This window comes from Cololabis saira, chromosome 10 (assembly GCF_033807715.1).
Source record: "Cololabis saira isolate AMF1-May2022 chromosome 10, fColSai1.1, whole genome shotgun sequence".
Taxonomy (NCBI): Eukaryota; Metazoa; Chordata; class Actinopteri; order Beloniformes; family Belonidae; genus Cololabis; species Cololabis saira.
In genome coordinates this window covers 44813541-44836641 of record NC_084596.1, presented here as the reverse complement: position 1 = coordinate 44836641, position 23101 = coordinate 44813541, and the positions used below count along the sequence as shown (strand labels likewise).

Below are 23101 nucleotides of genomic sequence, written 5' to 3'. Positions count from 1 at the left end.
TCAAAAATAAGGCAACAGAATCTCCAACTCTTCCTCCGCTACAAGCTTTTACAAAACCGTAGAGCCGCATGAAGACGTGCGTGTGAAGCCGAGGGAGGAGAGTTTAGGAGTAAAGGCTTAATAAAGTGATAACAGTCTGCAGGGAGGCTCCCTGCAGGTAAAGGCACAGTCACAATAGAAGCATCTCCCAACTAAATTTAGCCTGACAGAAGCCGACGTCGCCCTCGCTCTGCTCTCACGAGCAGCAAGGTCGACCCTGCAGGCTGCCTTTGTGAGACGGTAATAAAACGAGCAAAGGAATCGACACCTAGCTAAATACTTCATTGTTAAGATCCAGCTGTTTTACTCCTTGCATAGAGTATATTATAGTCTGCAGCACCGAAAAAAGGCAATGAACCTGAGGGAGAAAAATTGCAGCAAAGCACAAGCACTTTGACACTACGGAGGAGTATTAGGGCCAGACAGGAGAAAGGAGATTTGAGAGGGGAAGATTTCTTTTTTTATTGTGCACTTCGAGAAAAAAGTTGAAATGTTGAGAAAAAAGTCGAAATGTTGAGATTAATGTTGAAATACAATTTCAAGAAAAAAGTCAAAAATTTTGTGAATAAAGTCAAAATTTTGCCTTTTTTCCCAACATTTCAACTTTATTACTTTTTTTAAAAATTGTGTTTCAACATTATTCTCGACATTGACTTTTTTCTCAAAGTGCATAATGAAAAAAAACTCTTCCTCCTCTAAAATATTATTTTTATTATTCCCCTGCCTGGCCCTAATACTCTTCCGTGTTAACACACTTACAGTATATAACATCCAACACGAGCACGTATCAAGGCTTTAGGGTGTTGTACAAGAATTCATATCGGTGCAATAACTAAAACATAATTTGTGCATTCTAGACGGACTAAATAGTTACAATTAAAAAACTATAAGACGGAGAGAGGCCAAAAGGACTTATTCCACCGGCGATTGTCAAGGAAAGAACTGGGGAACATTTAACAGCAGCAGTGCTCGGCTACGACTCTACAAACAGTGATCCCTTGTCTTTTTCAAATTTCACAATACAAAAAAAAGAAAAACAATTCTATACTATTAAAAACAATACCAATAATAATAATAACAATAATAATAATAATAATAATATGGAATGTTTTCCCTTAATTACCTCACAATTATCAGGAACTGAGAAAGCAGGAGCAGGACTGAGACTTTTAGGCACTTGGAGAAGAAACATACAGCAGGGATTAATATTAGTGCAAAGCCACTTTCAAGGCAAACGAATGATTCAGCATGTGATTGTAGTTTAAAAAAAAAGAAAAGAAAGAAATGAAAGACGGGAGAGGGCAGGAGGAAAGGCAGAGGAAAGGCAGAGGAGGGCACAGTGTGCTTGTCAGAGAAAGAGCTCCAGGGTGTGGAGCAGAAGTGCAAGCAGAGGCTGCAGCTGCAGGAGCTGCAGACGCACGGAGGCCACGGGTTCCAGTGCATGTCTGTCTTTGGTGTCTGATGTCGTTTAGAGTGAAAGAAAAACACATGATTATATTCAAGGAAATATACAGGACTGTCTCAGAAAATGTGAATATTGTGATAAAGTCCTTTATTTTCTGTAATGCAAAAATGTCATACATTCTGGATTCATTACAAATCATGATTATTGCTTACAGTTTAAGATTAAGATTCCCAGAATATTTTAAGTTTAAGAAAACTCAAATATCCTTCAAAAAATTTAAATATTCTGGGAATCTTAATCTTAAACTGTAAACCCTAATCAGCAATATTAAAATAATAAAAGGCTTGCAATATTTCAGTTGATTTGTAATGAATCCAGAATGTATGACATTTTTGCATTACAGAAAATAAAGGACTTTATCACAATAGTCCTGTATGGTCTTCCCTGGCTTTCCTTCCAAACTAAACAGGCAGTTCATTTTGAGATTTTGGTTCCTTTATGAGGGAGTACCAATCATACAATGTGCCAGTTTTTGAAATGGAAACTCAGTTCTCCCTCTTTTGCACATTTAAGAGATATGAGCACTGGCATTCGGGTGCAGCGGTAAGAGATCCTGAGTGTGTGGAGTGTGTGGGCATGGATGTGTGTGAAGGTAGGTGGATGTTGAGGGTGTTCTCTATTGGTCAGAGCTGGCCAGGTCCACCAGCCACGCAGGTTGAGGTGTCCCCGGAGCCCCCTGGCCGTCCACAGCCACCTCCGCAGCAGCCTGCTGCTCACACAGACTCCCCAGCAGCTGGGCCGTCTGGAAGACGGAGGCGTGGCCGGCGGGCTGCAGGGACTGCACCTTCTGCAGGTTCTGCAGCGTCCGCAGCATCTCTGCAGACACGATGGGCAGGTGCTGCTCCTGGATCAAGCTGCTGTTGCTGGGTCGCAGGACGGAGTCCCGCTGGGCCGGGGGCCGGGGGGCCGGCCGGGACCGCTGCGCCGGCGGCGGGGCGCGGAACGACACTAGTGAGGTCTTCTTTTGTGGTGGGTGGTAATCGTCTTCCTCTTCCTCCCCTGAATGGACGCTGGATATCGTACTCTCAGAGTCATCGCTCACACCCTCATCGTTGCCACTGTTGTTATCGTCATCATCGTCATCGTCATCTTCTTCTTCCTCCTTGACACCGTGTCCATCTGTGATGTACACCATGTCTTTGGGCAGAGAGGTAAACTGGTACACCAGGCGCTGGCCTTCAACCTTGTTAAGAATGCCCCTCTGGTAGTAGTACCTGCAGGAACACAATGGTATAATGTTATGGAGCTTTTCCACTAGTACATACTCAGCCCGACTCCACTCTGTTTGGTTCTTTTCCACTAGAGGTCTAAGGTGCCGAGTAGATACTTTTCTGTAACTATTCTGCCGAGGTTCTAAGCTGCTGAGTTGGCTGTATCTGACATCATCACACTACAGGCCACCGATTGGTCGGGGGGTCGGGAGTAGGGCTGCAATGATCCGTAAACGTTGTCGACAAAAATCGATAATCAAAATTGTTGACGATGAATTCCATTGTCGACAATTGTCGCCAGACGTGTTTTTCCAACGGAGTGAGGCGTCTCACTTCAATACAATCTCTGCCGAGAGTCGTGCATGCACGATAGCGTCTCAGCAGCTGCAGGTAATAAAACTTCAAAAGTTTGGGAGCATTTTAGCCTCGATACAGCGAATAAAAAGACGACTCGCAAGGTTTGCGTTGCTTTTCACAGGAGCACGTCCGTAATGCATTTGAATAGAAAGCACGTCGGACAGTTGAACGAAACGGACTTGCCTCGGTAAGATATTAAGCCTATTTTCATTTGTTAAATTAATTAGTTTCATTCGTTAACTTTGTTCATTTCATGTTATTTATTAGTTATTTGAGCCACTCACAGCTACTCTCGTTGCTATAAGCTCAATCACATAATTGATGCAGCGTGAAAGGTGAAAAAGCTTGTGTGATGACAATGACGGATTTGCCTATGAACTGTCAATTACCCATCAAGCTCCACAATGATCATGTTAACATTAAATCAGATAGATTTGTTTGGATTTCTCTCGTGGGACGGGTGAAATCCTGCAATCTGATTGGTTGTTAACTGTGGTATAATGAGCATATACCACGGCTTCTATTCTAAAGCCTCATCACAGCAGATCATTCCACGTCAGGGAAGCAACAATGTTTCCATGACAACAACCAACTGTTACATATTTTCTGATGGTTACAGCAGGTAGCAAAAAGTAGCTGGTGTTAAAGTTTATCTTTAGCAAAAGACGACATGCGGAGCTACATCTGGAGAGAAGTGACTAATCCAGTTAAACAGACCAGGTGGGCAGGGAGGGGCTCTGAAGACGGTGCAAAGATAAAGGTGCGGCCGTGGACTTTCAGACTGTCTAAAAAACTATTCAAAGACATTTTAAGAGAGTTTTATGGCACTGTCAGAAACTTCAAAGGTGAACTCTATGGACTGAGCAGCTACATCGGTCTCCGTGCAGGACTCAACAGATATGGTGGAGCATTGAACGGTGACTTTCTCCTTAAAAAAAAGCAGAGGAAAAGATGACATGCAGAACTAACGTCAGGAGAGATGGGACTATTTTTTTCCACAGTGGGGTTATTTTTACTGGATAATATGTATTTCTGATGAATTAAAAAAGACATGAAATAGATTGTGTATTCCTCTTTCATATTTACATTATTGGTAACAGTTTTATAAAAGCAATACATCACTTCGCATCGGGCCGGAGAACGTGTTTCGTTTGGCCGTCCATTTTGAGTGGATTTTTTTCCCTCCAGGTTATTTGCGTTGCAAATGCAAAATTCAACACGAGCGCCCGCGCGCACGTATAGTTTTAACGGGTTGAGCAGGCGACTTGTGTACACCTTACAGAAGCGCAAGTTCGATTCCAGTCGCGGCATATTTTGCCCCCACTTCCTACGTGTCTGTCTTTCACTGCACCATCAAATAAGGTAGTAAGAGCTATGGAGCTAGAACAGTCTCATAATTCATAAATGCACAGAACAATTCACACGTGCGTAGGACAAGATACACAAATGTATTTCTGATGCACACACAAATATAACCTGATTTACAAACGTTTTTTTGTCTTTTGAGACTCCCCTGACGTGACTCGATCCACAAATACGTTTTTTTAACACGGAAGGATCTGCAACCAATCAGATATCCTCCTTTGTTTCAGCCAATCATAAGAGCAGACCCCACGTGGGGGGCGATTAACTCGTAAACCAATCAGATTAAAGGGGCGGATACACCTGCTGTTTGAACTGCCTTTTCGTCCGTTTGCTTAGAAAACTGATCCAATATTTCGAGTTGATGGAGTAAAGATAAATAAACAGCAACACGGGAGGGAGAGGATATCACTGCTCTGCTTTTCTTGTGATCTCGGTAAAGAAAACAGCGCGATCAGAGATGGTTTGTCGGGCCGTTCAACCAGAGCCGTCAGGAGACTGGAGAGCTCTTAGTCCTGCCGATGCAGCAACTGATGATGAGAAAGTCGTGTTACATGGGATTGTCCCGTTGATTCAGCTCAGAACCAGAGAGACCGCAGCAGAGAGCTGGCCGTCATCCTTCTACCTGACGGGACGAGCTGCATGACACTAGGGCTGTTCGATTTTGCCCAAAAATAAAATCTCGATTTTTTTCTCTCAAAATCCGATTACGATTATTTTGTGAATTGACAAAAGGCAAAGAAATGATTTCAAATATGCTGTTTTTTTATTGAACATTTGCCCCATTGGGCTTTAAGTGCAAACTTTGCTCTTATTAAACCAAAAATGAATGAATAAAGTGCAAAACTGTAAAATAAGTTGAAAAAAAGTTTTAAAAAAGATATTATATTATATATATTTCCAATTAAATAAAACAAGACATTTTCTAATTAAACTAAACTGGGTCTTTGCATGCTAAATAATAATGCAACCCATGAAGGAGGTAGAGGTGTGTAATGTCAGTCATTACATTTGCTATTCACATTTGCAAGTTTTTTGCAAGGAACACGAGCCGGTCTACGGCATCTGGCTTGAGGGATGCCCGGTGGCCTGTTACAACGCCCCCTCCTACACTAAAGAGCCTCTCCCATGGGGCACTTGTCGCAGGTATTGAGAGGTATTTCCATCAATCATTAATATATGTGCAGACAAGGTTAAAAAAAAAAAAAAAATTAAAAAAAAAAAGTGAAAAATCGATTTTACGATTTTCACGTTTTAACATCGTTCTAATTACATAATGGCGATTGCGATTTAAAATCGATTAATCGAACAGCCCTACATGACACTAGGCAAAGAGCCGCAGGTTGGCCACCCCTGTTCTATAGGGCTGTTTTTGGGCTCAAATGAAGAGTAAGGCCCAGTCCCAATCCCCCCCTAGTCCTACTTTTCAGTCCTACCCCTAAATTTTGCGCGTTCCCGTGAGGGTAGTGTGGTGTCTAGAGATGCACCGATCGATCGGCCCCCGATCGGTATCGGGCCGATAATGGCCCTATCGGCTTTGATCGGAGATCGGAAAAATAATAGTTCAGAGCGGCCGATCTGATGACGTTTACAACAACAAACCCCCGCCCGCGCGGGTTCCTACATCTCAGACCGAGTGGTCCTGAGGGAGCGTGACCGGCCGCGCCGGTGCAGGAGTTTTACAATGTTTGAAAAGGACAACAAATTTACAGTTTGCAAAATGTGTCCAAAGGAGTTACCACGAGGAGGAATGTTACAAAAGAATTTCAACACAACAAAGCTTATTAGACATTTGAAAGTTCTTCACACGGAGCATATTGAGTTTTCAAAGTTGGCTGCAGCAGAAAAAAAGGGAGACAGAAAAAAAGGAGTGCGCAGCAACGGCACTAATTACTCAGCTGTAACACCTGTAACAGAGACTTATAAACGACAGGAAGAAAAATAAAGAACTACATCGTAAGGTAATGAATTCATAAGCCTTGATCATCAGCCGCTTTCTAAACACGTTTAAACACGGTTTAAACATTTTTGCAGCTCGGATCCGCGGTGCGCGCTGCCGCTGTACACGCTGCCGCGTCATGAATATTTTACTGATTAAATCCTGTCGGAGTTTTACCAGAATATATACAGTCCAAACCCTCACGCAGGACGACAGTCGTGTCAGTCGCTTCAGGAGTGACATGTGGAGCTCTAGTGTGAAGAGTTTTGCTTCACTGAAGAGTTTCTTTACACGCGACGGATGCTACCGCAAAAGCTTTCACAAAGCTTAATAATTCATAATTAATTTTTATTTTAAGATTTAATTCCTCTTTCCACAAGAAAACTAAGGTTTATAGTTTGTAACTTGTATCAACTTTTAGAGAGTGACATGTCTGCTGTTGTCTGTGTTGGTCACATGTTGTACATAATTAGTACAACAGGAAACCTGAAGCTGGTAAACTACACTTACTGACGAATTTATGGATTTCACGCTGTGATCGGTGATCGGCAAAATCGGGATCGGCCGATACTGGTTTTCGAGATCGGTGATCGGTGATCGGCCCTGAAAATCCTGATCGGTGCATCTCTAGTGGTGTCGCAATTCCTCTTTGCATGTAGGGCTAGTGGATGTAACGAGGGCTAGTGGACATAACGAGGGCTAGTGTGTATGAATCTAGCCCTTCACAGCGAGGGATTTCAGATACTGACTCACGACCGAGGGCCAGAAAAATGCTTTACGTCATCATTTGCAGACTGAATCAAACAAAAAAACATGGCGGACATTTCTAATTTTTAGTGAATAAAATCAATATTTTGAGTTAGTTTCTGCATAAAAATGCGTTTTTGATTAAATTTCTAGCAAGAAATATATATTTTACTTTCATAATATTCACTCAGTGAATGTATATAATCACTCGCTTGCTCGTTGTTGCGAAGTCTTTTCAGATCTCGCCAGAATAAAGGCTGATTTATTGTTCCGCGTTACACCAACGCAGAGCCTACGGCGTAGGTTACGTGGCGACGCGCACCGTACGCCGTACCCTACGCCGTAGGCTCTGCGTCGATTTAACGCGGAACCATAAATCAGCTCCCGAGCCAGCAGGCAGTTCTCATCCTAAAAACATCGGGTCAAATTTCTTAACAGGCGTTATTTGGATAAACTGAGCCCAGGTTGGGGATCTTAACGGTTACTTTTACGCCTGAAAAAATATTAAAACTTAATAAAGTGGCATATTAACAGCGCTACAGCTGAAATTAAAACAGCTTTTATCTCTGGGCTTCCTGATATGGTGTGACGTTTGTGCAAACGTAACTACGCAGTCGCTTACGTACCTGAACGTAAACCACGCAGTGACGTAGCAAGTGGTGTCCCATTTTAGGGCTAGTGGTAGAAAGTAGGGTGAACATTGGGATTGGCCCTAAAACAAACCAACAGAGAGGATAGGGGCAGTCGTACCTGAGCGCTCTTCCCATGGTCTCATAATTCATGTCTGGCTTGTTCTTGTGTCTGCCCCAGAGCCGGGCCACAGCTTTGGAGTTGACCAGCTTGAAGATCCCGGCCTGGGGGTTGGTCCACTTGATGTAGCGCGGGCAGACCTGTCGGTCCTGCAGCAGCTCCATCAGAAACTGCCACAGGTAAAGCGTGTTTCCTCCTGAGGGCAAACAGAGGGACACGGAACCGGTGAGAACCACATTCAGGAATACAGAGTCAGCCCGAGGAGGAGCTTCACCTCTGGCTCTGAAGTTCAGCACAAACATCAGATTTCACCCATCGGGTCAGAGGGTGGTTGCTTTTCTTTACACTGAATGTGTTTGAATTATTATTCTGTTTTTATTAACCCAGTCAAATGTCGTAATGTTATGATTTATACCATTAGATGTGTGAAAAGATATTAGTGTAAACATTTCATAATGAATCAAAGCTTAAAGTAATTTGAAAACTAACCAAAGGGTTTGGGATTTACAGATCTTTAGTACACAGAAATTATTTTCTCCAGCTCTCAAATGTAAATAGTTAATAGGCCTGTGTTGAAAAAAAAAAAAGATTTTCTGATTCTAAATCGATTCTCATATTAATTCCTAAAAATCGATTTGTATGTCTGAAGATCTTTTTTTTTTTTCTGAACTTTAAAGTAGTCACATCATTTAATTCACAGATGCGCTGTTGAGCTGTTGCAATTTCTTTCCTTTTTTGCACGTTAAATGAATATTGAAAGGAATATTGAGTTGTTTATTTCATACAAATAACTTTTGGAATTTTTTAATTTATGCCCAAAAAAGGAATATTTTGTTGGATACAAGAATAACTACTGCCATTTTTTTGCCTTTAAATATTTTTAAAAGTATGAAAACATTAAAGTTTTCAGTTATCATTGCTTTATATACTTTCTTGGGGTTACATTTGCATAAAATGCTAAAAACCAAATTTAAAAAAATTAAAAACCGAAAAAACACAGAAAATGGAAACATTTTTAATGGAATTTGTTAAAAACTAAAAGCGATTTCATTCGTCCTCCGTTTCCTCCCTGGATCTGTTTGGTAATTCTGATCCACACGATGTTTCTGAAAGCAGTTCTATCAGCATTCTGGGAGCTGATTGGTCCTTACAGCATCATTAGCTGCAATACTTGCTGTTGAATCTCAATATAATACTAGTATTAATATGTTGCAGAACTACAGTCATATCATTCATGCAACAGCTCAAAAAACAGTTTTAATAACACTAACCCAAATCAATATCTGAATCGAATTGGATCGAATCAAAGCGCGATAATGGATTGTGAATCTTAAGAATCGGAATCGAATCTTGACATTTGAATGGATCCCCAGCCCTAATAGTTAACTGGCCCAAAACCCCTTAGACATACAGGTAGCCCTTCTATATATCCCTTTAAAGCTCAGACTACGCACAAAACAAGCTCTGTATGCAGACAAAAGAGGGGATAGCTGGAAGATGACAAGAGAGCGAGCGGTTTGAAGTATTATAACACACACGCACGCACGCACGCACGCACGCACGCACGCACGCACGCACGCACGCACGCACGCACGCACGCACGCACGCACGCACACACTGACAGCAGGATCTCTTCCATGGTAAAGAACAATCATGTCATGTTCTGCAGGTGCAGACACGTTATCATCCCAGTCTGCCATAAACAAAATACTTAATTACTGCGAACACAGAGGCCACGCCACAAAGTGAAAACATAAAACATCCCCGGGGAAAGGAAAGGTCAGAGTAGTGGTGGAAGTCCTGGCCAGAATGATGGAGAGAGAAACCACAGAGGTTTGTCAGGGCTCATGGGCTGAAGCAGGAAACATGTGATGCACGAGGCAGAACTGTGGCTGGATCCACATATACGGACCACAACGGATCTCAGATACAAGCCTTTCATGGTTAAGATTAAGAACATATTAAGAAAGATGAATTCCTAAGTATGTAGAGAAGGTATTTAGTAACCTTTACGCCAAAACCTCCAGAGACAGTTTCTTCTCCCAAGCTGTTGCTCTGATGAACTCTCAGCACTCAGAGTCTCAGAGGAATCATTCACTGTGCAACAATAATAATTATTAAAGCTGCAAGCACCGATGAACGGGCCCTCGCGCGTGTAATTTTCACCAATTATGTTCAAGGACTCAAAACTGAGTCCGATAACACCACCCATGACTCTTTATGTCAAACCATTCAAAAGTTATGGCAGAAAATAGAAACTATCAAATATGGACCAATCAGATGAAGGGGGGCCGCGCATTTTGGCGTCTATCGTCGCCACGGTAACGCTTTTGACTGAGAAAAGTAATGCGCATCGTCGCAGGATCGAGAAGCACATTAAATTTCAATTCAATTCAATTTCTTTTATATAGCGTCTAATACAACAGATGTTGTCTCTAAACGCTTTCCAGAGATCCAGAACATGAACATAAACATAAACATAAACATAAACCCCCGAGCAATTATTATTATTACAAATTTTGAAGCATAACACACCTGGGTGCACGTTACAGTTCGGGCGAAGAAGCGGCCGAGGAAATGGCATAAATTGCGCCAAAATTACACGATTAATTCAAAATGGCCGACTTCCTGTTCGGTTTCGGCCATGGTACCAAGAGACTTTTCTTTAAGTTGTGACATGATACAGGTGTGTACTGATTTTCGTGCATGTACGTCAAACCGTATTGTGGGGCTTGAGGCACAAAGTATTCTAGGGGGCGCTGTTGAGCCATTAGGCCACGCCCATTAATACAAACCATTAAATATCACATTTATCACCAGGCCTGGCTTGGAGCAAAATTTGGTGACTTTTGGGGCACGTTTAGGGGGAAAAAAGGCCCTCATTTCGTCAGAAAAATAGAAATAAAAACGAGGAAAAAAAACATTCCTACAGATACACTGTCAGTGCTCGGGCCCTAATAATAATAATAACAACAACAACAACAACCACAATCATACGCTGTAATAGGGCTGGGCGATATGGACAAAAAGTCATATCTCGATATTTTCTAGCTGAATGGCGATACTCGATATATATCTCGATATTTTTTCTGTGCCTTAATTGGGGTTTCCCCCAAAGCATTATAGCATAGCATCTCTGTTAGCATCTCTGTTAGCTTAATTTTTTTCTGAGGCAAACCCTTAAAAAAACAGTCAGTTTTAATACAAAGCCTCGTGCCAAATGTCACACAGGTTCCTTTATTAACAGAGGTCTGCACAATATCAACATGTATAAAACAAATGAAATAAAAATAAACTGCCTGCATATATAGAATAAAAATGCTTCTTGAATAAAATAAAACAAATATCCCTTTCCTGAATAACAATTAATTAAAATACACTGTGCAATTAATACAATGTAGACAGTAACAGGCAGACTTTTCCACTGAGGTTGACAGTTGTGCAAATAACAAAACATTTGTGCAAATCTCAAATAAAACATTCAAGTCAATTTGTTACAAAATAAGCTATATTAAAATCATTAAAAAAAAATGTAAAAAAAATAAAAAATAAAAAATAATTTTTTTTTAAAATCGATATAAACGATATTGTCTCGTACCATATCGTGTTTGAAAATATATCGATATATATTAAAATCTCGATATATCGCCCAGCCCTACGCTGTAACAATGCACCTTTCAATAACCATGTCTACCTCATACTGCTGCACCTTTCACTTTTTAAAAATGGTATATATGTTAATAAGAGCTGTCATTTACCTATTTACTGTACAGTGAGCGAAAATAACCGAGTCAAATTCCATGTCCTGTTTGACCTGACTTGGCCGAAAAAAACATGATTCTGATCCCCTAAAAAAATCAGAGTTAAAAAAAAGGAGTTTTGGATGTAAACAAGCGTAATATTCACTGTTCCTTCTCCAGGTCTGCACCTGCTTGTAGAGCAGTATCTGCCGATCACCGATCACAGCGTGATTTATTATTAGGTATAAAATTTAGGAGATGAGAAACTATCATGAATTGTCTGTTTTATTGCAGGCTGAGGCAATGAGCAATATTTCACAATCTAGAGACTCTTAGAGATTGAGAGATGGAGTAGGTCTAGCTTAGTAGCTTCAGCTTCCTGGGGTAATAATTATGTACAACATGTGCAGCAACACAGACAACAGTAGACATGTCACTCTCTAAAAGTTGATACAAGTTGTTAAAATAAAAATTAATTATGAATTATTAAGGTTTGCTAAAGCTTTAGCGATGGCATTTGCCGCGTGTGAGGAAACTCTTGTGAGTGAAACTCAACTCTTCACACTAGAATCCACATGTCACTGGTGAAGCGACTCACACGACTGTCGTCCTGCATGAGGCTTTGGATGTGACTGTATATAGTCTGGTATAACTCCAACGGGATTTAATCAGTGAAATATTTACGACGCAGCAGCGCCTACCAGGATCCAAACAGCTAACGACGTGTTTAAACCCAACGTCTTTTACAACAGAAAGCGGCTGAGGAGCAAAGTATATGAATTCATTACCTTACGATTAGGGCTGCATGATTTAGCTGGTCGACTCAAGTCGGGAGTTTAATGCAACGCGTTGACGGCTCGTTTTTTAAGTCCGTCCCCCCCCCCCCCCGTATCAATTTTGGTTTTTCCCCAAGTGCTGTTTAAACCATGTGAACATACAGTGCATGCAACAGTGATATGAACATTGTTTTAAGCATTTTAAATGAAATAAATCTATAAACTATCACTACCTGCTGCTTTCTTTCACCGCATAACACACTTCACATGTAGCTCCTGCTGATACTGCACATGCGCAGTTTGCGGACCGATAGGGGCATTATCTGGCCGATACCGATCGGTTGCGGATGGATCGGAGCATCTCTGCACATAACCAGGTGCTTTTCAGTCTCATCACAAAAGGGCTCGAGTGTCAAAAAGTCTGGGTCCAAAACCCTTCCTGCAATCTTGATGAGAATTCCCTCAAAAATTCCCTACAAAGTAGTATCAGTCCATATTCATCATTTTACAGGGACCTGAACGTATCTATGGAAACACCATGTGATGTGTTGGACAATACCTTTGTTGTATTTGTCTTTTTTCACTGTGATCTCTGGTGTGGGAGACTCTGCCCGTCGATGCCGAGGTTTCCGACCTGTACAGAGAAGCAAAAACGAAGTAGAAAATGGATGGTTATAATAGTTAATGCAGTTTTGTTTCTATAAACCACAAGACACTTCATTAAAGTTGAGTTAATTGCCAAGAAAACTACTGACTTCTCTTTTTGGACGGCTGCGCTGCAGGTTTCTCCATGTGCAGCGAGCGCCAGTGCGGCTGGTCAACAGCTCCCACAACCCCCTCAGCCGACACGGTTACCTGGGTAACGGGAGTGGTGATCACATCACCCAGCGATGGTAAGAAGGCCTGGGCTGCAGGGGGGCAGAAACGGATTTAATGAAAGAGAGCAGCACAGGAACATGACATCTAAAAATAACATGTGGGCAGTCAAACCAGGCCTACATGAGACCGCGGGGGGTTGAGGTGAACTAGGGGGTCTGTACTGAAGGCTGTGTGTGAGCAGGTCTGTGTTGAAAAAAATCAATTTTCCGATTCTGAATCGATCCTCATATTAATTCCTAAAAAATCGATTCGTATGTCTAAAGATCGATTTTTTTTCCATCATTACATCGTAAATTTTGGTATTTTTTTGTTTATGCACAAAAAAAGGAATGTTTTGTTGGACACAAGAATAACTACTGCCATGTTTTTGCCTTTAAATATGTTTAAAGGTATGAAATAATTGCATAAATTGTCTATATTTCTTTGCTTTATATACAGGACAGTCTCAGAAAATAAGAATATTGTGATAAAGTTCTTTATTTTCTGAAATGCAATTAAAAAAACAAAAATGTCATACATTCTGGATTCATTACAAATCAACTGAAATATTGCACGCCTTTTATTATTTTAATATTGCTGATTATGGCTTACAGCTTAAGATTAAGATTCCCAGAATATTCAAATTTTTTTAAGATAGGATATTTGAGTTTTCTTAATCTGTAAGCCATGATCAGCAATATTAAAAAAATAAAAGGCTTGCAATATTTCAGTTGATTTGTAATGAATCCAGAATGTATGATATTTTTGCATTACAGAAAATAAAGGACTTTATCACAATACTCTAATTTTCTGAGACAGTCCTGTACTGTCTTGGGGTTACATTTGCATAAAATGCTATGAACCAAATTCTCATAAATGAGAAAAAATAAATGCAATTTTATTCGTCCTCTGTTTCCTCCCTGGATCTGTTTGATAATTCTGACACACGATGTTTCTGAAAGCAGTTCTATCAGCATTCTGGGAGCTGATTGGTCCTTACAGCATCATTAGCTGCAATACTTGCTGTTGAATCTCAATATATATATACAGCTCATACAGCTACATAAACAGCTCAAACAACAGTTTTAACACTAACAAATCCATACCCAAATCGAATCGGATTGAATCAAATCTTGATAATCGATTCTGAATATTAAGAATGGGAATTAAATGGATTCTTGACATGTGAATGGATCCCCAGCCCTGTGTGTGAGTCGTGCTCTGCCGTGCCCCGGGCCTTACAGTAGTGCTGTTCCAGGGAGAGGCCGTCGTCACAGTCCATGCTGAGGAGAGAGTCAGCAGCAACAAGTGTCTCCATGGTCTCCTCCTCTCCATTGTCACACGGCTCCACTGCGGACACACAAACACACCGAGGTGAACAGGGTTCAGGACACCACGCACAGAGCTTGGATGGGAGATTTTATACCACATGCTGCTGTAAATGTGTAAATGTCCCAGATGGAGCATCCGTCAGGTCCTTGTACCTACGGTTTCCAACCGTCCCTTGAAAAACGGAATCGTCCCGTATTTATAAACTAAAGTAGCGTCCCGTATTGAGCTGAAAAGGGACGCACTTTGTATTATCGTATTATTGTTAGAGTCAGAAAATAGTCATAAATGCCAATGGAAAATGGCATTGAGCAGCTGAGTTCATAAGTTATTTTGTTCTGTTTTACTCCAACTGTAGCTACAGTCATGGCCTTTGAGGCACAAATATGTTTATAAGTTTTCTACAGACTTTCTGTTTGCACTTTTGTTATTGCACTAAAAATGTGCACTATTACAGAATGGATGTTCTGCTTTCTTTCTATTGTTTTATATTAATTTAGACAATTTTAAGTTAAGCAGGACAGGTTTCTGTTTAAGAAAGATACTTATTTTATTCAGTTCATTGTGTTATTTTGTTTAAAGTGAATTGCTGTATAATAATTTGTTTTCCATGTGTTCATGGCATTCAAAAATATGCATCTAATTTGTATGCATCTATTTAGATGCAAAATACATCTAAATAGGTTCAAGTCAAATAGTTAAAAAATTGTTTCACTCAAAAAAAAGGGGGTAAAAAATGTACCACGCCAAAAAGGGTGAAGGCAATCGGGTTGCAACCCGATTGCCTTCACCCTGCGGGTTGGCAACCCTAGTTGTAGCTCTGATGCAGCGATGCAGGGAGGACTGCTGCCTCCATCCATCACAACAGTCTCACACAGAAAGGACTTCACGCTCCAGCTGCTACTGTTATGTACGTATGTGCGTCAGCAAACCTCTCTGCAGGAGCGCGTCCACACATCTCTCAGAGGCTCTCACCAGTGGCTCTCACCAGTGGCTCTCACCAGAGGCTCTCACCAGTGGCTCTCACCAGTGGCTCTCACCAGTGGCTCTCACCAGAGGCTCTCACCAGTGGCTCTCACCAGTGGCTCTCACCAGAGGCTCTCACCAGAGGCTCTCACCAGTGGCTCTCACCAGTGGCTCTCACCAGTGGCTCCACCAGTGGCTCTCACCAGTGGCTCTCACCAGAGGCTCTCACCAGAGGCTCTCACCAGAGGCTCTCACCAGTGGCTCTCACCAGTGGCTCCCACATGTGGCCCTCACCAGTGGCTCCCACATGTGGCCCTCACCAGTGGGTCTCACCAGTGGCTCTCACCAGTGGCTCTCACCAGTGGCTCCCACATGTGGCCCTCACCAGTGGCTCTCACCAGTGGCTCTCACCAGAGGCTCTCACCAGAGGCTCTCACCAGAGGCTCTCACCAGTGGCTCTCACCAGTGGCTCTCACCAGAGGCTCTCACCAGAGGCTCTCACCAGAGGCTCTCACCAGTGGTACTCACCAGTGGCTCTCACCAGTGGCTCTCACCAGAGGCTCTCACCAGAGGCTCTCACCAGTGGCTCTCACCAGTGGCTCCACCAGTGGCTCTCACCAGTGGCTCTCACCAGTGGCTCTCACCAGAGGCTCTCACCAGTGGCTCTCACCAGAGGCTCTCACCAGAGGCTCTCACCAGTGGCTCTCACCAGAGGCTCTCACCAGAGGCTCTCACCAGAGGCTCTCACCAGTGGCTCTCACCAGAGGCTCTCACCAGAGGCTCTCACCAGTGGCTCTCACCAGTGGCTCCACCAGTGGCTCTCACCAGTGGCTCTCACCAGTGGCTCTCACCAGTGGCTCCCACATGTGGCCCTCACCAGTGGGTCTCACCAGTGGCTCTCACCAGTGGCTCTCACCAGAGGCTCTCACCAGTGGCTCTCACCAGTGGCTCTCACCAGTGGCTCTCACCAGAGGCTCTCACCAGAGGCTCTCACCAGTGGCTCTCACCAGAGGCTCTCACCAGAGGCTCTCACCAGAGGCTCTCACCAGTGGCTCTCACCAGTGGCTCTCACCAGAGGCTCTCACCAGAGGCTCTCACCAGAGGCTCTCACCAGAGGCTCTCACCAGAGGCTCTCACCAGTGGCTCTCACCAGTGGCTCTCACCAGTGGCTCTCACCAGTGGCTCTCACCAGAGGCTCCACCAGAGGCTCTCACCAGAGGCTCTCACCAGTGGCTCTCACCAGTGGCTCTCACCAGTGGCTCTCACCAGTGGCTCTCACCAGTGGCCCCTACCAGTGGCTCTCACCAGTGGCTCCACCAGTGGCTCTCACCAGTGGCTCTCACCAGTGGCTCTCACCAGAGGCTCCACCAGTGGCTCCACCAGGGGTGGCCACGGCCCCCCATTTGCCTCAATAAAAAAACACTTGCCTGTCACATAGATTCTATCGTCAGTTGTGCGTTTTTCATCCAAATCATTTGGGCCAAATGCACAGCCAGTCAGGCCCAGGAATCCGCTCTCGATCTGCCATCACTCACAGTAGTAGTACTATTAGTCTATGCACATTAGGCCATTAGTAACATTAAATGAAACACAATAAACCTAAGTATATCAGTAGGCGTTTCTTCTGAGCCTGTATATGAATGAATACTTTATGACAGACTCAAAAGGTTCCATATAAAATACATAAAAATTACAGGTCACACATTAAAATACATGCAAACATCTGTTCCAATGTTTCCATAGTCCAGATGTGTAACTTGTATCACTCCATTTGATGTTAGTGAGTGCAGTTATTAGACAATTTTCTGACTCATGGAGTCGACACATAAATTTCAACATCAAATTCCTCAGCAGGGCATGGAAGGTGGGGACATAATTAACAAATAAAGTGTTTGCACTTGTCCATCTTGGAAGCTTAAGGAGGATCCTGAACGCATCATTATATGCTACCTGCAACTTCTTTAGCTTGGCAGTGGTATAATTACACCAAAGGTGAGCTGTGTAAAGAGGTGTACAATAGGCTCTGAATTGATTTACTTTAAAGCAGCACAATGTAACTTTCAGCTTTTGTTGAGTTTAGCGGCTCCTTTGGACAAAAGCGGTAGTGCTTTACCAGAAAGAACACTACATTTCCCATGAGCACCAGCGCCTACAGCCGGAAAACTCCTGTCCCCGTCACTGCATTTGTTTTGATAGTGAATGAAATAAGACGGGACGGACTTTCAAAACTACTTTTCTGTTTTCAGCGGTCGTTTGCAGGATGGATAGCGAAGAGGTAATGTATCTATTTTTGGCTAAACAATATAATATGACGAAGTTGAAAATCACTAAGTTCAACTTGGTTTTATTAGTGAAGTCACCCGTCACACGCTGTCCTGTTTCAGAGAGATAATGCGCCTCAAACTACAAACTCATACGCTAGTCCAACACACTTACTGACAAAATAAAAAAATACTTTATAACCTGTGAATAACTGAATGTTTTGCAGATCAGCCCTGCACAATTTTACAGTTCTCAGGAAAAATACTAGAACCCAAGACTCTACATTTACATTTGTATCATAACAATTGTCTCTCTTGTCGGTCATCCCTCCTCGTCTTTCAGCTCACGCCAGCGAGTGAACGCCGGGCCAATGTTTATTCTTGTCTGGGCATTTAGCTTGTTACTCTCCCGCTTTCTTTTTTCGCCTACTCCGATAAAAGTTTTATTTTCTTGGGTTTTTCCGCTGCTTGGGCCATGACACCAGCTTCTGCTGAGCTCTGCGCTCCACGCCCCGCCCAGCTTTGGTCTGGACTACGAATGGGGAAGGAGGAGGAAGTGACGTATGCCGTAAAGCAGTCAAAGCCGTAAAAATGTGTAGTTTTTTAGAGTGGAAGGGTTCCTACCATGCTCCTCAAAGTTACATAGTGTCAGTGAAGGCGATACAGACCCCTCAGACCATGACAGAGGTTCATTAAACCTGTTGGAAGTTGATGTACCATCACAATGATGATGATGAAATATTAGATTAAGGTGGAAAAGTTACGTAGTGCTGCTTTAACATCAGCTGTGCACATATGGAATCTACGGGCAGCATATTGGCCTGAGCATAGAGCTGACAGCACTGACGCTGGATGTCATCATCATCACAAAGATCTATGTATACTACAACAGTATAATAAAATCCTGTAGTGATGGCTTTTAGTTTTGGTTCCACCCCAAGAATGGAAGTGGCCCCTCTGGCCCCCCCTAGGAAACATGTTTGGAGCGCCCCTGTCTCAGTCTCTCCCCACTGACTCCTCACAACACACTGGTGTCCCCGGAGACAACCACGTGGTCCCCCGGTCCTGCTGGAGGGCCAGGTCAGGGCGCGGGCACGCGGACCAGCGCGTGTTCGTTGCTGCAGCAGCTGTTACCGTTAACACACACGCGCACACGCACACCACCGAGCCTCGGGACCGCGACCCCCCCGTACGGAGAGAGCCCCGACGAGGAGACGAGACTTACTGTTCCGTCCCGGCACCGAGGAGCGAGGAGCGAGGAGCAGCTACAGCTGGCGGGACCGGGCTACATGGTGACTTGATTCATTAAGAGCTGCCGCTCGGGAGCGCGCCAATGTTTTCCTTCACTTCCGGGGTCTTGGGAGAGGGTGGTCCCTGCGCGAGCTGCAACTACGCATGCGCACTACTAGACATCGTCATTTTTATCATTTATAATTATTATTATTATTATTATTATTATTGTTATTATTATTATTATTATTATTATTATTATTATTATTATTATTATTATTATTATTATTATTATTATTATTATTATTATTATTATTATAATAATAATAATAATAATAATATAATTATTGCTTTTTTAAATGTCAATGTACTGGATTCATTTGAGGAAAGATTACAATAAACTAAAACCGCTATCTCTTATGGATTAGGAGATTATTATATGTAGTAATAGTAGTATTAATACTACAACACACAACAACTACTACTACTACTACTACTACTACTACTAATAATAATAATAATAATAATAATAATAATAATAATAATAATAATAATAATAATAATAGCCCTTTTCCCTTTGATTTGAAATATTTTACCACTTTTATTTATTTATTTAAAAATTAATTAGATATTTTTGTGCAGAAAAGGAGAACATTTATTGTCTTCTTTCCCCAAATTAACAAAATATTTCAAGGTATGCATGCAGTATGATAGCCTACAGGGGATTACTACTAGTCATAATTATGTTATCTGTTTCATAAAGCATGGTAATCTGGCTAGTCCGGAAGCTTTGAAAATGTAGTATTTCAGAAAAACAGTGCAAGACCTTTCTTTTTAAAGGAAATATCCACTTAATTCAGCTAGTTTCTCCTGCTCTCCAACTGAAGGCAATGCACTTTAGGACTGGAACATAAAAAGGTTACACTGCTGAAGGGAGAGGTAGAGAGAAGGAGAGTCTATCAGGATGTGTGGATGTGGAGTGAAGCGTGACGCACATGTGTGCGCGCTGACCTTTGAGCAGCTGGTGGTGATCCTCCGTCTGCTGCTCGCTCAGCAGACCTGTATATGTCAACAGGTGTTGATGGGGAACCTGCTCCACAATCACCGCGGGGTAATCTGGGTGACCCCCCATCTGAAGCAACAACAAAATGTCATGCAAATAGATGAGGACAGGTACAGCTTTGTGTGGACAAGTCTTCTCACGTCTCACGGTGAATCACACGGCAGATCTGTCTGAGGATCGTAGCAGCGACTCACCTGCGCCGGGCCGAATCGATCACTGGCAAAGTCAAAGATGAGCTCTGACTGCTGCAGCATGGCTGCGGAGTATATCCCGAACAAACACAGCTACGGCCTCACGAACACAGCATCCCAGCGAGGTGAAGACTGAAAGGCTGTGAAGACGTCCAGTCCCCCTGCAGATGACTCAACGGCTCAGCGGCGGAGGAGTGATGCGACTTCGCTAATTGACCAGAGACACAGCGGCGTCACAGGAAGCCCATGTTCAGCCGCGCTGCTTCGATTCTCGCGCAGGAAGTGGGGGAGCTGCTGAACTGTCCTGTGGTCTGACTGAACCTGCCAGAGAAGAGCACACGAGACACATATGGAACTTTTTTTTTTTTGTGAAGCGGGGAGCTGGAGAGCCATTTACAGTCAAAGCAAACAGCGAGGGCCGCACCTGCAGATAGCGAACACCCACCGGTGAATGTATCACAGGAGGAGATGAGATCACTGAGCTCTGAGCAGAGAGAAGACGAGGGAAACGGCATCTCAGCACGTCCTTCTTTCGCACACCTCATTCTTTCGCTCTTATCGTGCTTCTGAACTGGGCTAAACCAGTAACAGGAAGGAAGCGTTTGCACTGCAGTGCATGTGTCTCGGTGTGTGTGTGTGTGTGTGTGTGTGTGTGTGTGTGTGTGTGTGTGTGTGTGTGTGTGTGTGTGTGTGTGTGTGTTTGAGTAGGGGGAGGCAGCCAGTGCTGAACTTGAACCACCATGTCTCTGCACAGTTCATGGTTTCAGGGCATTTGACGCACATTCCTCCCAACGTGACCCTGGCAGGGGCGTTCAGAGCAAAGCATTCGAAGCAGCTACTCCTCTGTACTCCCTTCTTTCCACATACAGTACCTTGTTTTTTATGCCCCCCCCCCCCCCCAATCATGTCCTCGGGCCAACATGGCACATTTACTTCCTTTTAAGTGGACAGGCTACTCTCTCCCAGTTGCCTTCTGCTACCAGGAACCGTTACTATGGAACCAACTTCCAATCTGGGTTAAGGAGGCTGACACCACCTCCACCTTTAAAACTAAACTTAAAACATTTCTGTTTAGTAAAGCCTGTAGTTAGTGTTAGTAAACCTGTAGTTAGTGTTAGTAAACCTCTAGTTAGTGTTAGTAAACCTCTAGTTAGTGTTTAGTAAACCTCTAGTTAGTGTTAGTAAACCTGTAGTTAGTGTTAGTAAACCTCTAGTTAGTGTTTAGTAAACCTCTAGTTAGTGTTAGTAAACCTCTAGTTAGTGTTAGTAAACCTCTAGTTAGTGTTAGTAAACCTGTAGTTAGTGTTTAGTAAACCTCTAGTTAGTGTTAGTAAACCTCTAGTTAGTGTTTAACCTCTAGTTAGTGTTAGTAAACCTGTAGTTAGTGTTTAGTAAACCTCTAGTTAGTGTTAGTAAACCTCTAGTTAGTGTTTAACCTCTAGTTAGTGTTAGTAAACCTCTAGTTAGTGTTTAGTAAACCTCTAGTTAGTGTTAGTAAACCTGTAGTTAGTGTTAGTAAACCTCTAGTTAGTGTTTAGTAAACCTCTAGTTAGTGTTAGTAAACCTCTAGTTAGTGTTAGTAAACCTCTAGTTAGTGTTAGTAAACCTGTAGTTAGTGTTTAGTAAACCTCTAGTTAGTGTTAGTAAACCTCTAGTTAGTGTTTAACCTCTAGTTAGTGTTAGTAAACCTGTAGTTAGTGTTTAGTAAACCTCTAGTTAGTGTTAGTAAACCTCTAGTTAGTGTTAGTAAACCTCTAGTTAGTGTTTAACCTCTAGTTAGTGTTTAGTAAACCTCTAGTTAGTGTTAGTAAACCTCTAGTTAGTGTTAGTTCTAGTTAGTGTTAGTAAACCTCTAGTTAGTGTTTAGTAAACCTCTAGTTAGTGTTAGTAAACCTCTAGTTAGTGTTAGTAAACCTCTAGTTAGTGTTAGTAAACCTCTAGTTAGTGTTTAGTAAACCTCTAGTTAGTGTTGGTAAACCTCTAGTTAGTGTTTAGTAAACCTCTAGTTAGTGTTTAATAAACCTCTAGTTAGTGTTAGTAAACCTCTAGTTAGTGTTAGTAAACCTCTAGTTAGTGTTTAGTAAACCTCTAGTTAGTGTTAGTAAACCTCTAGTTAGTGTTAGTAAACCTCTAGTTAGTGTTAGTAAACCTGTAGTTAGTGTTAGTAAACCTCTAGTTAGTGTTTAGTAAACCTCTAGTTAGTGTTAGTAAACCTCTAGTTAGTGTTAGTAAACCTGTAGTTAGTGTTTAGTAAACCTCTAGTTAGTGTTAGTAAACCTCTAGTTAGTGTTTAACCTCTAGTTAGTGTTAGTAAACCTGTAGTTAGTGTTTAGTAAACCTCTAGTTAGTGTTAGTAAACCTCTAGTTAGTGTTAGTAAACCTCTAGTTAGTGTTTAACCTCTAGTTAGTGTTTAGTAAACCTCTAGTTAGTGTTAGTAAACCTCTAGTTAGTGTTAGTTCTAGTTAGTGTTAGTAAACCTCTAGTTAGTGTTTAGTAAACCTCTAGTTAGTGTTAGTAAACCTCTAGTTAGTGTTAGTAAACCTCTAGTTAGTGTTAGTAAACCTCTAGTTAGTGTTAGTAAACCTCTAGTTAGTGTTTAGTAAACCTCTAGTTAGTGTTAGTAAACCTCTAGTTAGTGTTAGTAAACCTCTAGTTAGTGTTTAGTAAACCTCTAGTTAGTGTTTAGTAAACCTCTAGTTAGTGTTTAGTAAACTTTGCTGCTACAGAGCTACGCTGCTATAGAGCTACGCTGCAGGGGGGCACCAACATGATCCACTGGGCGGTGCCCATCACCCTTCTTCTCATCTCCTCTTTCC

General features: G+C 42.4%; 1 protein-coding gene across 5 annotated transcripts in view; it reads right to left on the bottom strand.

The window, feature by feature from the left end:
• Positions 1 to 1876: 1876 nt before the first annotated feature.
• The window catches only part of LOC133452124 (ETS-related transcription factor Elf-1-like), a 35418-nt gene continuing 14193 nt past the window's right edge, over positions 1877 to 23101 (bottom strand). Inside the window, exons 1-8 of one of the 5 annotated variants that reach the window (XM_061731336.1) lie at positions 20730 to 20845; positions 20288 to 20605; positions 20042 to 20162; positions 14487 to 14594; positions 13142 to 13294; positions 12946 to 13020; positions 7871 to 8066; positions 1877 to 2718 (exon numbers count right to left, since the gene is read on the bottom strand). In XM_061731336.1, coding sequence (XP_061587320.1) covers positions 2121 to 2718; positions 7871 to 8066; positions 12946 to 13020; positions 13142 to 13294; positions 14487 to 14594; positions 20042 to 20162; positions 20288 to 20347 — 1311 coding nt within the window. In that variant the 5' untranslated portion in view covers positions 20348 to 20605; positions 20730 to 20845 and the 3' untranslated portion in view covers positions 1877 to 2120. Of the gene's footprint in view, positions 2719 to 7870; positions 8067 to 12945; positions 13021 to 13141; positions 13295 to 14486; positions 14595 to 19025; positions 19155 to 20041; positions 20163 to 20287; positions 20640 to 20708; positions 20846 to 23101 lie in introns of those variants that run through there. The other 4 variants (XM_061731335.1, XM_061731337.1, XM_061731334.1 and 1 more) reach the window with 4 other exon arrangements.